This window comes from Hypanus sabinus, chromosome 27 (assembly GCF_030144855.1).
Source record: "Hypanus sabinus isolate sHypSab1 chromosome 27, sHypSab1.hap1, whole genome shotgun sequence".
In the NCBI taxonomy this organism is placed as follows: Eukaryota; Metazoa; Chordata; class Chondrichthyes; order Myliobatiformes; family Dasyatidae; genus Hypanus; species Hypanus sabinus.
In genome coordinates this window covers 44,414,180-44,431,346 of record NC_082732.1, presented here as the reverse complement: position 1 = coordinate 44,431,346, position 17,167 = coordinate 44,414,180, and the positions used below count along the sequence as shown (strand labels likewise).

The following is a 17,167-nucleotide window of genomic DNA, read 5'->3' as shown; positions in this document are numbered from 1 at the left end:
CATTGGCACTGTCACTGAGCACTGAAGCTCAAGCAAAGACTCAAACTTGTAGTTACCCCAAAGACTCTGCGTTTCACCAGGTATTCGACAGACTGCAGATTCTCTCTCCCCCTGCTAAGGGAGAAAGGTGTCTCCATTTTCCCGGCAAGCGGGGAGACATAACAAACCACTCGCCACTGGCTTACAATGTTAAAAGTCCGTTACATTGCTGTTCTTGAGCTCTGTGCCTGAAGGTCACAAAGATCCCGGGTCTCCAGGCAGACAGTTGCAGATAACCCACTCCCCCGACGACACGCGGGTCTCCTGTTGTGACACCGACCCACGAACCGCCCGTCTCCAGAGCCCTGAGATGCCAGGCTTCCGAATCGGTGCCGGACTCTTAGGCCGAGCCCTTGGTGTGCCGAACAACGGCCAGTTATGAAACCCTGAGAGTGGGTCCCATTCCTGCAGAGAACCGAAGTTGGTGTGTAACTCCAGGTCAGGGTCTTTGAAAGAACCCTGAAAAGGAAAAACAGAGATATTAAAAATGAAAATAGAGCTGTTTCTGTAGATGCAAGCAAAGGAATCGCCATTAGGCACCATTAACCCTCCTAAAGTTCTAAGTGCACCTAAGTTCCTCCTGCATTTTGTGTGTGTACCTCTGGAGTTCCAGCATCTGCAGAATTTCTTGTGTTTCTGAAGTACAGGAGTGTGTAGCTTTAAGTTTCAAGGAGGTATTTTTAAACCTTTACAAAGCAAGTTAGCAGAATCAGGTTTCGTATCACGAACATAAGTCATGAAATTTGTTGTTTTGTGGCAGCAATACATTGCAATACTTATAGCAAAAGAACTATACAGTTTCTTATTGAAATTTAAAAATTAAGTAAGTAGTGAAAGAAGCTAGTGAGGTGGTATTCATTAGGTTTATTATCCATCCATAAATCTGATGGTGAAGAAGCTGTTTCTGAAACATTGAGTGTGGGCCTTCAGGCTCCTGTACCACCTCCTTGATGATAGCAATGAGAAGAGGGTGTGTCCTGGGTGATGGGATCCTTAGTGATGGATCGGGCCTTTCTGAGGCATCGCCTTTCGAAGATGTTCTCGATGCTGGGGAGGCCGTTGCCCATGATGGATCTGGCTGAGCTTACAACCCTCTGCAGCTTTTTCCCGTCCTGTGCAGTGGCCTCTCCGTCCCAGATGGTGATGCAATCGGTCAGAATGCTCTCCACAGTACAACTGTAGAAATTTGTGTGTCTGTGGTGACATACCAAATCTCCTCAAACTCCTACTGAAATATAGCTGCTGTTGTGCCTTCTTTGTAACTGTATTGATATGTTGGTTATATTAATACATGTTGAATAAATGAACATGTTTTTACACAGTGGTGGGTGGTGGTCGAGGCATTCCTGTGAGTACGTGAACCGGAGGAGACTGAAAGGATAAAGGACCATGGCAGAATAGGAATAGCTTAACGTGTGGCATGTTGGCCTGACCCATACTGCACTGCATTCAATATCAGTCCCTTCCAGGGAAGTCATAGATTTCTGCTTTTGGTTTCAAGTTCCTAAGAAAAAGGTTTTACCATGTGTGTTAAGGCTGGGCAAAGGGCATCCATCTGTTTTAGGGCAGGGCTGGGGTGATTTAGTTTGGAGGCGATCTCTCGCATAATTAGACCCTGGCAGGAGTGAAACGTGCTTGGAATGTGTTTCAGAATGCAGATTAAACTCTCTTTAGGGCAGGGTGTGTTAACCTCAGATGAAACTAGTTAACCATAAGACTTGGGAGCAGAATTGGGCCATTCGGTCCATTGAGTCTGCTCCTGCCATCATGGCTAATTTATTATCTCACTCAACCCCATTCTCCTGCCTCTTCCCCATAAGTTTTGACACCCTGACTAATCAAGAACCTATTAACCTCCTGTGAGCGAAGGTGGTTCCCGAGTTTTCTCTAACAAGCCATCCTGCTGCTCTTACTAAAATTCCCAAGTGACTAGCCTGGATTCTGAGTGCTGGTCATGTTCCCGAGCTCACCACAACGCTGGGGGATAGGTGGTTTTGAACTCTTTGACTTCTGAGGTGACAGTCGAGTGGTGAGAAGCATGGAACCAGTGAGGCGTCCTTGTGCTGTGACCTCTCATTGAATTCAAAGTCAAATTCGAGCTATGCCAGTGGCTGGCCATAAAGTAAACTGCAGGGGTTGTGTCATCACTAAGGAGCTTGTTCTCACAAGATGGCTCTCTGCTGCCACCTACTGTTAATAATATTACACTGTCCATTGGTCCACTCTGCACCCTCAGATTCCTTTTATCTTTCCCACCCACCTGGCTTCACTATCATTTATAGTTACCCTCCTTCCCCTCTCTCAACCTCTTATGCTGCCATCTTCCACCTTCCTTTCCAGTCCTGGGGAAGAGTCTTGGTGCGAAACATTGGCTGATTATTCTAATTTCCTTGGGCATTGCCTGACTTGCTGAATTCCTCCAGCATTTTACGTGTGTTGCTTTGGATGTCCAGCATCTCCAGAATTTCTTGTGTTCAGAAACAGGATCACTACACCATGAAATTTGTTGTTTTGCGGCAGCAGTATAATGCAATATATATTAAAAAATACTAAACACGAGATTCTGTAGTTAACACACATAAAATGCTGGAGGAATTCAGCAGGTCAGACAGCATCTTTGGAGACCAATAATCAGTTGATGTTCAGCATTGGTGAAGGGTCTCAGCCGAAACTGTTGGCTGTTTGTTCATTTCTATAGATGCTGCCTGACCTTTCGTGTGTAGTGCTTAATGCAAAATGCTATCAGTTACAATAAGAAAAGTGTTAAAAATAAGTAGTGCAAAATTAGAGAAAGCAGTGTTGTATATAATAAAATACATAATGATGCTGTAATGTACATACAGTGTACTACATGTATATATTACATAACATGCAAGAGCACGACAGTTTATTTAACATTATTACAGTTCGGGGTGTCTGAGTTCAGAGTTCAATTCTGGTGCTGTCTGTAAGGAGTTTGTATGTCCTCCACATGAGCTTCAATAATATATACACAGACACACACACAAATAAATAAATTGTATACTTTGATGGATGCTGCCTTCTTGAAGCATCACCTGTTGAAGATTGGCACTTTATCGACTAACTCGAGGCTTCACCCAGCTCCCTGTGTTTTTCATTTTGCACACAAGAGGAAGATCTAATGTTAATCTCAGGATCGTGAGACAATGCCGCGAAAGATCACGGTGTGAAGGTCTAAGATTAGCATTACATGTATATTGAAACATACAGTGAAATGTTTTACTTGGGTCTGGGACCACCACAGTCTGAGGATCTGTTCAGGGCAGCTCGCAGGTGTCGTGTCATTTCTAGCACCAAAGTAAGGTCACATGTATATCAAACCATCGAATCATGGTGAAATGTGTTTGCATCGAATCAAATCAGCGAGGACGTGCACCGGCAGCCAGGCACCAACATAGCACAACTCACTAACCCTAACCAGTATGTCTTTGGATTTTGGGAGGAAACCAGAGCACTTGGGGAGAACATACAGTCTCCTCACAGACAGTTATGAGCTGTGAACCCAGGTTGCTGACACTGCAAGGCACTGTGTTACCGTGCCACCTCGTTTCCGGGAAGTGGTTTCCAATCCTGAGCCAGTCGTTCGACACTTCCTTGTTGATATCTAGTCTGTTCCGTTCATGGGGATGTCTTCCATGGAGGATCATACTCTTCCATTATTTAACATTTTCATCTGTAGTAATAAGTGTTGCATAGATGTTTAGTGTCTGTAATTCCTCTTCCACCTGCTGTCCTAGGGTAGCATTAATACAAGAGCATTCGATGTCGGTAGTGTTTTCTAAATTTGTCCTTTCAGTTCTTATTTTTCTTTAAGTTTTCCAGATCAGTTCCAGAGATATTATACCAAAATAATACTTTAATATAGGTGTAGCAAAAGTATTTTTGTTACATTTTTACTGTTGAGCTCTGTTTGACAGATTTTCTTAAGACTTTAAGTAAATTCTGTCAAAGTTCTTTCCCTTATTGCCTTATGATCTCTTTTCTTTGCTTGTTGATATCCCAGGTATGTACTCATCCTTCGGTTGGATTGTAAACTGCTGCTCGGTTTTCTATTCTATTAACTCTATTGCACCTTTCTTTATGTTTAATATTCTGCACTTATCCAATCCAAAGTTCATTTTATATCTTTTGAAAATGGTTTTAGTATTTAATTACGTTAGCTTAACTGATAAAGGGGCATACAATTTCAAATCATCCATGTAGAGGAGCAGTGTGAAGGTGCAATTAATTCGGTTGCTTCTGATTTGATACTCAATTTGATTCATAAATTAGCGAGCAGGTTTAAAGCGAGAGAAGACCATGGTGGGCTTAGTCACCCTGAAAAATGCCGTGGTGTGTTTTAGATACAGCAGTTGCTCTTTTTGTTTGTTAATGGATATAGTACATCAGGTGTGGAAATTTCTCAAGTGTTGCGTGTGTGTATTATATCTCTTAACCATGAGTTATGAATTAATTATGACAGAATTAAATGCTTTTCGCTAGTTAATATAGCGACATGAAAGATTTCTGCTTGATTTAGAATTACAGAATCTCTCATCAATTACTCTTTACATCTTCTCATGCCCTTGTGGCATCCTGCAGTATGCTGTGCTTATCTGAGTCAGCGGTGATTGGTTCTGCAATGTTACTGTTTTGCTTGTAGTTTGCATACAAGTATTGGGATGATATTTTGATGGGTGATTTGTGATTTCTTTAGGTAAGAAATTCAAGCTTATTTTTCAGGATTTTTAAGAAAATTGTTGATATATGTTGATAGGTAAAGATGATTTTATTTTTATTATTAATTCCAGGTTATTGAGAGCTTCATTAATGACACTTGGTTGTACCGTTACAATGAGCCAGTTAGTAAGACATCACTCACCAGTATCTGGTCACTGGCTGTAGCTATATTCTCCGTGGGAGGCATGATTGGATCGTTTTCCGTGGGATTGTTTGTGAATCGGTTTGGAAGGTAATACTTGACATTGTTAATACAATCGCTTACTGATTCGCTTTGTAAAATATCACATGATATGGGGCTCAGTGTCAGACAAATCTCACACCCTGGAAATACGTTCAGAATCCGAATCAGGTGTAATATCACTGGCATATGTCATGAAATTTGTTGTTTTTCAGCAGCAGCGCATTACAATACATAATGTGTTTCTTTTAAAAAAAACACACAAAAGAATGGTCCATTTTAACGAAACGGCCTGATGTGCAGAAGTTGAAACTCACGGTTTCTCCATTTGCTGATCCTCCTTCGATCACCCAGGACATTGTCGAATCATGGCCCCCCCCCCCCCCCCCGCCCCCCAGCGGGTTGAGCCCTACAATCTCTCTCCTGCATCTTCTCCTTTCGTCCCCCCGCCAAACAGAAGCCCCAGCTCACCCCGGTGTCAGGCACACAACACAAAAAGCACACTCCCCTCATTGGACGGCTCACACTCCAAAGCACCCATTATCTCTAACCAGAACCCAAACACTGCTCCCACAGAATGCCCATTTCGCTCACAGTGTTACAGTCGTATAACAAAACTTGCAACTATAAGAGAGACATATAGACATGGTGCATAGGATTAATTGGGAGACGTCAGGACCAGTGAACTTTGACCTAATTAAGCAGCTGCCAGAATTAGCCGAATAGTTGAGAAGGTACAACAAAAAAGACAAACTACCATTTAACTGAGTAACAAATTATGTATTTAACAGAAATACAGAACAAATTAGAACACTACCAATACTACTACAGAACTATAAATCAGTTCCTCGTAGTTATTGATGGGGGAATTCATCCAGTGTACACTTCCATGTTCCTCTGACTGTAAATAAACAAAACCAGCACAGAGCACTAGTGCAGATAATGGACTGCTTTCATTGCCTTCCTGCGTGAAGCAGAGTCAAAATTCAATGCTTTTTGATTCGGCGTCGGTCAGCCCAAATGAGCAACTGATACAGTTGTTCGCTCTGAGCACGGGGTAGCGTCCAGTGGCCACTCAACTGCACACGACTGATGCTAGTTGGAAACAGTCTCCTGTCCCAGTTAGAGATGTAGTGTCCTGAATAAACAAAGAAATATCAGGTTGTTTTCTCGATTAGATTTTGTTCTTTAAGAGTTATCCCATAAAAGCAACTGCCCCGATTAACCGATGCCCCAATTAACTGTCTATAAGAAAAAATTAAATAAGTCAAATAAAAAGAAGTTGGTGAGATGGTGTTCATTGTCCATACGGAAATCAGGTGGCAGAGCTGAAGCAGCATTTGTTCCCTTTGATATCTTAATTAATTTGATTTTTTAAAAATTGGTGATACAATGTGGTAACGGGTCTTTCCAGCTCATGCTACCCAATTACACCCATGTGACCAATTAACCTACTAACCTGTACGTCTTTGGAATGTGGGAGGAAACCAGAGCACATGGTACAAACTGTTTACAGACCCAGCAGGACTTGAATTGGAAACTCCAGAATGCCTGTGCGGTAATTGCATTGGATATAATGTGGTTGCTCTCTCCCCAGGCGTAACTCCATGTTATTGGCAAACGTCCTGGCATTCCTTGCAGCCATACTGATGGGATTCTCGAAGGTGGCCAGATCGTATGAGATGTTGGTATTGGGCCGGTTCATCATTGGGATCTACTCTGGCTTGAGCACAGGCTTTGTGCCGATGTACGTGGGCGAGATTTCCCCCACCGCCCTGAGGGGAGCCCTGGGTACCCTCCACCAGCTGGGTGTCGTGTTTGGAATCCTAGTCGCCCAGGTGAGAGTCATTACTGAAGCTTTAAACGGCAGCGTTGTGCCCCAAGGCAAAGTACCAAGCGGGCATTCATGCATTCAGAAGGGGCAAGTTCAAAGGAGAGGGGTGCGTGCCTGTAATGGGCTGGCTGGTGGGGGAGGGGGCCTATCACCTCAGGTCTGTCCAAGTGCATTAACTTCCACACTTTCAGCTCAGCTGATCCATTAAACAATTGTAGATTTAGAGAAATTGGAACAGAACAGATCAGGCCCTCTAGGCAAACACCGTTACAAATTAACCTAAATCTTTTCTGTGTGCACATGATTGATGTCCCTCCATTCCCTGAATATGGGTGTACCCATGCTATGGTCTCTTGAGCACCTCTATCTCATCTACTTACCAGCACCCGGCACCCAGCACTCTGGGTAGAAGGAAGCGTCCCACACATTTCTGTTAACCTTTTACTTTCTTGTGTTCTTTTGTGGAAGAAAGGTTCTGGCTGTGCCTCTCATAACTTTACCAGTTCCTGCAAGTCGGCTCCTCAGCCTCCAGGAAAGGTTTCTCCCGTTGTAGCTCATCCCCTCTGTCAGCACGCTGGTAAACCTCCTGCACTAAGCCCTTCACCACTCCCCGTGAAAGAGCAACTGGAACCGCACACAGTATGCTAGGTGCGGCCTAACCCAGGTTTTATACGGCTGATGGCAGCGTTACTCAGGTGGTGAGAAGTGTAGACGAAGTCCACGGAGGGGAGGCTGGTTTCGGTGTGTCCACAGCTCGGCAGTTTCTAATGGTCACGCAGATTGCACTTTTTTGGTAGCTTTTCCACTTTATTCACATTCTGTCATTGTTTTACTTTGTTCTACCTCAATACACTGTGTAATGACGTGATCTGAATGAACAGTATGCAAGACGAGCTTCTCACTGCATCTCGGTACGAGAGGTTATAATAAGCCAATTTCAATCAGAGGAAAAATCCACTAACACCTGCCAGTTTGCCGAGCCAGAGCTGTTGGGCTGATCGTTGCTGTGCCTGACTGACCACCCTCCGCTCGTTCCCCTCAAACCTCTTCATAAGCAAAGAGGAGCAAGAGTAGGCTTAGCCTGTCAACTCTACCCTGCCGTTCAACGTGACCATTGATGCTCAGAGCAGGCCTCTTCCATCACTTCTAGTTCCTCAATCTCCACACACACAATTCCAGGCCTCTTCCATCACTTCTAGTTCCTCAGTCTCCACACACACAATTCCAGGCCTCTTCCATCACTTCTAGTTCCTCAGTCTCCACACACACAATTCCAGGCCTCTTCCATCACTTCTAGTTCCTCAGTCTCCACACACACAATTCCAGGCCTCTTCCATCACTTCTAGTTCCTCAGTCTCCACACACACAATTCCAGGCCTCTTCCATCACTTCTAGTTCCTCAGTCTCCACACACACAATTCCAGGCCTCTTCCATCACTTCTAGTTCCTCAGTCTCCACACACACAATTCCAGGCCTCTTCCATCACTTCTAGTTCCTCAGTCTCCACACACACAATTCCAGGCCTCTTCCATCACTTCTAGTTCCTCAGTCTCCACACACACAATTCCAGGCCTCTTCCATCACTTCTAGTTCCTCAGTCTCCACACACACAATTCCAGGCCTCTTCCATCACTTCTAGTTCCTCAGTCTCCACACACACAATTCCAGGCCTCTTCCATCACTTCTAGTTCCTCAGTCTCCACACACACAATTCCAGGCCTCTTCCATCACTTCTAGTTCCTCAGTCTCCACACACACAATTCCAGGCCTCTTCCATCACTTCTAGTTCCTCAGTCTCCACACACACAATTCCAGGCCTCTTCCATCACTTCTAGTTCCTCAGTCTCCACACACACAATTCCAGGCCTCTTCCATCACTTCTAGTTCCTCAGTCTCCACACACACAATTCCAGGCCTCTTCCATCACTTCTAGTTCCTCAGTCTCCACACACACAATTCCAGGCCTCTTCCATCACTTCTAGTTCCTCAGTCTCCACACACACAATTCCAGGCCTCTTCCATCACTTCTAGTTCCTCAGTCTCCACACACACAATTCCAGGCCTCTTCCATCACTTCTAGTTCCTCAGTCTCCACACACACAATTCCAGGCCTCTTCCATCACTTCTAGTTCCTCAGTCTCCACACACACAATTCCAGGCCTCTTCCATCACTTCTAGTTCCTCAGTCTCCACACACACAATTCCAGGCCTCTTCCATCACTTCTAGTTCCTCAGTCTCCACACACACAATTCCAGGCCTCTTCCATCACTTCTAGTTCCTCAGTCTCCACACACACAATTCCAGGCCTCTTCCATCACTTCTAGTTCCTCAGTCTCCACACACACAATTCCAGGCCTCTTCCATCACTTCTAGTTCCTCAGTCTCCACACACACAATTCCAGGCCTCTTCCATCACTTCTAGTTCCTCAGTCTCCACACACACAATTCCAGGCCTCTTCCATCACTTCTAGTTCCTCAGTCTCCACACACACAATTCCAGGCCTCTTCCATCACTTCTAGTTCCTCAGTCTCCACACACACAATTCCAGGCCTCTTCCATCACTTCTAGTTCCTCAGTCTCCACACACACAATTCCAGGCCTCTTCCATCACTTCTAGTTCCTCAGTCTCCACACACACAATTCCAGGCCTCTTCCATCACTTCTAGTTCCTCAGTCTCCACACACACAATTCCAGGCCTCTTCCATCACTTCTAGTTCCTCAGTCTCCACACACACAATTCCAGGCCTCTTCCATCACTTCTAGTTCCTCAGTCTCCACACACACAATTCCAGGCCTCTTCCATCACTTCTAGTTCCTCAGTCTCCACACACACAATTCCAGGCCTCTTCCATCACTTCTAGTTCCTCAGTCTCCACACACACAATTCCAGGCCTCTTCCATCACTTCTAGTTCCTCAGTCTCCACACACACAATTCCAGGCCTCTTCCATCACTTCTAGTTCCTCAGTCTCCACACACACAATTCCAGGCCTCTTCCATCACTTCTAGTTCCTCAGTCTCCACACACACAATTCCAGGCCTCTTCCATCACTTCTAGTTCCTCAGTCTCCACACACACAATTCCAGGCCTCTTCCATCACTTCTAGTTCCTCAGTCTCCACACACACAATTCCAGGCCTCTTCCATCACTTCTAGTTCCTCAGTCTCCACACACACAATTCCAGGCCTCTTCCATCACTTCTAGTTCCTCAGTCTCCACACACACAATTCCAGGCCTCTTCCATCACTTCTAGTTCCTCAGTCTCCACACACACAATTCCAGGCCTCTTCCATCACTTCTAGTTCCTCAGTCTCCACACACACAATTCCAGGCCTCTTCCATCACTTCTAGTTCCTCAGTCTCCACACACACAATTCCAGGCCTCTTCCATCACTTCTAGTTCCTCAGTCTCCACACACACAATTCCAGGCCTCTTCCATCACTTCTAGTTCCTCAGTCTCCACACACACAATTCCAGGCCTCTTCCATCACTTCTAGTTCCTCAGTCTCCACACACACAATTCCAGGCCTCTTCCATCACTTCTAGTTCCTCAGTCTCCACACACACAATTCCAGGCCTCTTCCATCACTTCTAGTTCCTCAGTCTCCACACACACAATTCCAGGCCTCTTCCATCACTTCTAGTTCCTCAGTCTCCACACACACAATTCCAGGCCTCTTCCATCACTTCTAGTTCCTCAGTCTCCACACACACAATTCCAGGCCTCTTCCATCACTTCTAGTTCCTCAGTCTCCACACACACAATTCCAGGCCTCTTCCATCACTTCTAGTTCCTCAGTCTCCACACACACAATTCCAGGCCTCTTCCATCACTTCTAGTTCCTCAGTCTCCACACACACAATTCCAGGCCTCTTCCATCACTTCTAGTTCCTCAGTCTCCACACACACAATTCCAGGCCTCTTCCATCACTTCTAGTTCCTCAGTCTCCACACACACAATTCCAGGCCTCTTCCATCACTTCTAGTTCCTCAGTCTCCACACACACAATTCCAGGCCTCTTCCATCACTTCTAGTTCCTCAGTCTCCACACACACAATTCCAGGCCTCTTCCATCACTTCTAGTTCCTCAGTCTCCACACACACAATTCCAGGCCTCTTCCATCACTTCTAGTTCCTCAGTCTCCACACACACAATTCCAGGCCTCTTCCATCACTTCTAGTTCCTCAGTCTCCACACACACAATTCCAGGCCTCTTCCATCACTTCTAGTTCCTCAGTCTCCACACACACAATTCCAGGCCTCTTCCATCACTTCTAGTTCCTCAGTCTCCACACACACAATTCCAGGCCTCTTCCATCACTTCTAGTTCCTCAGTCTCCACACACACAATTCCAGGCCTCTTCCATCACTTCTAGTTCCTCAGTCTCCACACACACAATTCCAGGCCTCTTCCATCACTTCTAGTTCCTCAGTCTCCACACACACAATTCCAGGCCTCTTCCATCACTTCTAGTTCCTCAGTCTCCACACACACAATTCCAGGCCTCTTCCATCACTTCTAGTTCCTCAGTCTCCACACACACAATTCCAGGCCTCTTCCATCACTTCTAGTTCCTCAGTCTCCACACACACAATTCCAGGCCTCTTCCATCACTTCTAGTTCCTCAGTCTCCACACACACAATTCCAGGCCTCTTCCATCACTTCTAGTTCCTCAGTCTCCACACACACAATTCCAGGCCTCTTCCATCACTTCTAGTTCCTCAGTCTCCACACACACAATTCCAGGCCTCTTCCATCACTTCTAGTTCCTCAGTCTCCACACACACAATTCCAGGCCTCTTCCATCACTTCTAGTTCCTCAGTCTCCACACACACAATTCCAGGCCTCTTCCATCACTTCTAGTTCCTCAGTCTCCACACACACAATTCCAGGCCTCTTCCATCACTTCTAGTTCCTCAGTCTCCACACACACAATTCCAGGCCTCTTCCATCACTTCTAGTTCCTCAGTCTCCACACACACAATTCCAGGCCTCTTCCATCACTTCTAGTTCCTCAGTCTCCACACACACAATTCCAGGCCTCTTCCATCACTTCTAGTTCCTCAGTCTCCACACACACAATTCCAGGCCTCTTCCATCACTTCTAGTTCCTCAGTCTCCACACACACAATTCCAGGCCTCTTCCATCACTTCTAGTTCCTCAGTCTCCACACACACAATTCCAGGCCTCTTCCATCACTTCTAGTTCCTCAGTCTCCACACACACAATTCCAGGCCTCTTCCATCACTTCTAGTTCCTCAGTCTCCACACACACAATTCCAGGCCTCTTCCATCACTTCTAGTTCCTCAGTCTCCACACACACAATTCCAGGCCTCTTCCATCACTTCTAGTTCCTCAGTCTCCACACACACAATTCCAGGCCTCTTCCATCACTTCTAGTTCCTCAGTCTCCACACACACAATTCCAGGCCTCTTCCATCACTTCTAGTTCCTCAGTCTCCACACACACAATTCCAGGCCTCTTCCATCACTTCTAGTTCCTCAGTCTCCACACACACAATTCCAGGCCTCTTCCATCACTTCTAGTTCCTCAGTCTCCACACACACAATTCCAGGCCTCTTCCATCACTTCTAGTTCCTCAGTCTCCACACACACAATTCCAGGCCTCTTCCATCACTTCTAGTTCCTCAGTCTCCACACACACAATTCCAGGCCTCTTCCATCACTTCTAGTTCCTCAGTCTCCACACACACAATTCCAGGCCTCTTCCATCACTTCTAGTTCCTCAGTCTCCACACACACAATTCCAGGCCTCTTCCATCACTTCTAGTTCCTCAGTCTCCACACACACAATTCCAGGCCTCTTCCATCACTTCTAGTTCCTCAGTCTCCACACACACAATTCCAGGCCTCTTCCATCACTTCTAGTTCCTCAGTCTCCACACACACAATTCCAGGCCTCTTCCATCACTTCTAGTTCCTCAGTCTCCACACACACAATTCCAGGCCTCTTCCATCACTTCTAGTTCCTCAGTCTCCACACACACAATTCCAGGCCTCTTCCATCACTTCTAGTTCCTCAGTCTCCACACACACAATTCCAGGCCTCTTCCATCACTTCTAGTTCCTCAGTCTCCACACACACAATTCCAGGCCTCTTCCATCACTTCTAGTTCCTCAGTCTCCACACACACAATTCCAGGCCTCTTCCATCACTTCTAGTTCCTCAGTCTCCACACACACAATTCCAGGCCTCTTCCATCACTTCTAGTTCCTCAGTCTCCACACACACAATTCCAGGCCTCTTCCATCACTTCTAGTTCCTCAGTCTCCACACACACAATTCCAGGCCTCTTCCATCACTTCTAGTTCCTCAGTCTCCACACACACAATTCCAGGCCTCTTCCATCACTTCTAGTTCCTCAGTCTCCACACACACAATTCCAGGCCTCTTCCATCACTTCTAGTTCCTCAGTCTCCACACACACAATTCCAGGCCTCTTCCATCACTTCTAGTTCCTCAGTCTCCACACACACAATTCCAGGCCTCTTCCATCACTTCTAGTTCCTCAGTCTCCACACACACAATTCCAGGCCTCTTCCATCACTTCTAGTTCCTCAGTCTCCACACACACAATTCCAGGCCTCTTCCATCACTTCTAGTTCCTCAGTCTCCACACACACAATTCCAGGCCTCTTCCATCACTTCTAGTTCCTCAGTCTCCACACACACAATTCCAGGCCTCTTCCATCACTTCTAGTTCCTCAGTCTCCACACACACAATTCCAGGCCTCTTCCATCACTTCTAGTTCCTCAGTCTCCACACACACAATTCCAGGCCTCTTCCATCACTTCTAGTTCCTCAGTCTCCACACACACAATTCCAGGCCTCTTCCATCACTTCTAGTTCCTCAGTCTCCACACACACAATTCCAGGCCTCTTCCATCACTTCTAGTTCCTCAGTCTCCACACACACAATTCCAGGCCTCTTCCATCACTTCTAGTTCCTCAGTCTCCACACACACAATTCCAGGCCTCTTCCATCACTTCTAGTTCCTCAGTCTCCACACACACAATTCCAGGCCTCTTCCATCACTTCTAGTTCCTCAGTCTCCACACACACAATTCCAGGCCTCTTCCATCACTTCTAGTTCCTCAGTCTCCACACACACAATTCCAGGCCTCTTCCATCACTTCTAGTTCCTCAGTCTCCACACACACAATTCCAGGCCTCTTCCATCACTTCTAGTTCCTCAGTCTCCACACACACAATTCCAGGCCTCTTCCATCACTTCTAGTTCCTCAGTCTCCACACACACAATTCCAGGCCTCTTCCATCACTTCTAGTTCCTCAGTCTCCACACACACAATTCCAGGCCTCTTCCATCACTTCTAGTTCCTCAGTCTCCACACACACAATTCCAGGCCTCTTCCATCACTTCTAGTTCCTCAGTCTCCACACACACAATTCCAGGCCTCTTCCATCACTTCTAGTTCCTCAGTCTCCACACACACAATTCCAGGCCTCTTCCATCACTTCTAGTTCCTCAGTCTCCACACACACAATTCCAGGCCTCTTCCATCACTTCTAGTTCCTCAGTCTCCACACACACAATTCCAGGCCTCTTCCATCACTTCTAGTTCCTCAGTCTCCACACACACAATTCCAGGCCTCTTCCATCACTTCTAGTTCCTCAGTCTCCACACACACAATTCCAGGCCTCTTCCATCACTTCTAGTTCCTCAGTCTCCACACACACAATTCCAGGCCTCTTCCATCACTTCTAGTTCCTCAGTCTCCACACACACAATTCCAGGCCTCTTCCATCACTTCTAGTTCCTCAGTCTCCACACACACAATTCCAGGCCTCTTCCATCACTTCTAGTTCCTCAGTCTCCACACACACAATTCCAGGCCTCTTCCATCACTTCTAGTTCCTCAGTCTCCACACACACAATTCCAGGCCTCTTCCATCACTTCTAGTTCCTCAGTCTCCACACACACAATTCCAGGCCTCTTCCATCACTTCTAGTTCCTCAGTCTCCACACACACAATTCCAGGCCTCTTCCATCACTTCTAGTTCCTCAGTCTCCACACACACAATTCCAGGCCTCTTCCATCACTTCTAGTTCCTCAGTCTCCACACACACAATTCCAGGCCTCTTCCATCACTTCTAGTTCCTCAGTCTCCACACACACAATTCCAGGCCTCTTCCATCACTTCTAGTTCCTCAGTCTCCACACACACAATTCCAGGCCTCTTCCATCACTTCTAGTTCCTCAGTCTCCACACACACAATTCCAGGCCTCTTCCATCACTTCTAGTTCCTCAGTCTCCACACACACAATTCCAGGCCTCTTCCATCACTTCTAGTTCCTCAGTCTCCACACACACAATTCCAGGCCTCTTCCATCACTTCTAGTTCCTCAGTCTCCACACACACAATTCCAGGCCTCTTCCATCACTTCTAGTTCCTCAGTCTCCACACACACAATTCCAGGCCTCTTCCATCACTTCTAGTTCCTCAGTCTCCACACACACAATTCCAGGCCTCTTCCATCACTTCTAGTTCCTCAGTCTCCACACACACAATTCCAGGCCTCTTCCATCACTTCTAGTTCCTCAGTCTCCACACACACAATTCCAGGCCTCTTCCATCACTTCTAGTTCCTCAGTCTCCACACACACAATTCCAGGCCTCTTCCATCACTTCTAGTTCCTCAGTCTCCACACACACAATTCCAGGCCTCTTCCATCACTTCTAGTTCCTCAGTCTCCACACACACAATTCCAGGCCTCTTCCATCACTTCTAGTTCCTCAGTCTCCACACACACAATTCCAGGCCTCTTCCATCACTTCTAGTTCCTCAGTCTCCACACACACAATTCCAGGCCTCTTCCATCACTTCTAGTTCCTCAGTCTCCACACACACAATTCCAGGCCTCTTCCATCACTTCTAGTTCCTCAGTCTCCACACACACAATTCCAGGCCTCTTCCATCACTTCTAGTTCCTCAGTCTCCACACACACAATTCCAGGCCTCTTCCATCACTTCTAGTTCCTCAGTCTCCACACACACAATTCCAGGCCTCTTCCATCACTTCTAGTTCCTCAGTCTCCACACACACAATTCCAGGCCTCTTCCATCACTTCTAGTTCCTCAGTCTCCACACACACAATTCCAGGCCTCTTCCATCACTTCTAGTTCCTCAGTCTCCACACACACAATTCCAGGCCTCTTCCATCACTTCTAGTTCCTCAGTCTCCACACACACAATTCCAGGCCTCTTCCATCACTTCTAGTTCCTCAGTCTCCACACACACAATTCCAGGCCTCTTCCATCACTTCTAGTTCCTCAGTCTCCACACACACAATTCCAGGCCTCTTCCATCACTTCTAGTTCCTCAGTCTCCACACACACAATTCCAGGCCTCTTCCATCACTTCTAGTTCCTCAGTCTCCACACACACAATTCCAGGCCTCTTCCATCACTTCTAGTTCCTCAGTCTCCACACACACAATTCCAGGCCTCTTCCATCACTTCTAGTTCCTCAGTCTCCACACACACAATTCCAGGCCTCTTCCATCACTTCTAGTTCCTCAGTCTCCACACACACAATTCCAGGCCTCTTCCATCACTTCTAGTTCCTCAGTCTCCACACACACAATTCCAGGCCTCTTCCATCACTTCTAGTTCCTCAGTCTCCACACACACAATTCCAGGCCTCTTCCATCACTTCTAGTTCCTCAGTCTCCACACACACAATTCCAGGCCTCTTCCATCACTTCTAGTTCCTCAGTCTCCACACACACAATTCCAGGCCTCTTCCATCACTTCTAGTTCCTCAGTCTCCACACACACAATTCCAGGCCTCTTCCATCACTTCTAGTTCCTCAGTCTCCACACACACAATTCCAGGCCTCTTCCATCACTTCTAGTTCCTCAGTCTCCACACACACAATTCCAGGCCTCTTCCATCACTTCTAGTTCCTCAGTCTCCACACACACAATTCCAGGCCTCTTCCATCACTTCTAGTTCCTCAGTCTCCACACACACAATTCCAGGCCTCTTCCATCACTTCTAGTTCCTCAGTCTCCACACACACAATTCCAGGCCTCTTCCATCACTTCTAGTTCCTCAGTCTCCACACACACAATTCCAGGCCTCTTCCATCACTTCTAGTTCCTCAGTCTCCACACACACAATTCCAGGCCTCTTCCATCACTTCTAGTTCCTCAGTCTCCACACACACAATTCCAGGCCTCTTCCATCACTTCTAGTTCCTCAGTCTCCACACACACAATTCCAGGCCTCTTCCATCACTTCTAGTTCCTCAGTCTCCACACACACAATTCCAGGCCTCTTCCATCACTTCTAGTTCCTCAGTCT

The 17,167-nt window shown here is 46.5% G+C and overlaps 1 protein-coding gene across 1 annotated transcript in view; it reads left to right on the top strand.

Moving 5' to 3' along the window:
* LOC132382282 (solute carrier family 2, facilitated glucose transporter member 1-like) overlaps nucleotides 1-17,167 on the top strand; it is a 46,699-nt gene that overhangs the window by 17,956 nt on the left and 11,576 nt on the right. Inside the window, exons 3-4 of the mRNA XM_059952385.1 lie at nucleotides 4,851-5,011; nucleotides 6,558-6,798. Coding sequence (XP_059808368.1) covers nucleotides 4,851-5,011; nucleotides 6,558-6,798 — 402 coding nt within the window. The remainder of the gene's footprint in view (nucleotides 1-4,850; nucleotides 5,012-6,557; nucleotides 6,799-17,167) is intronic.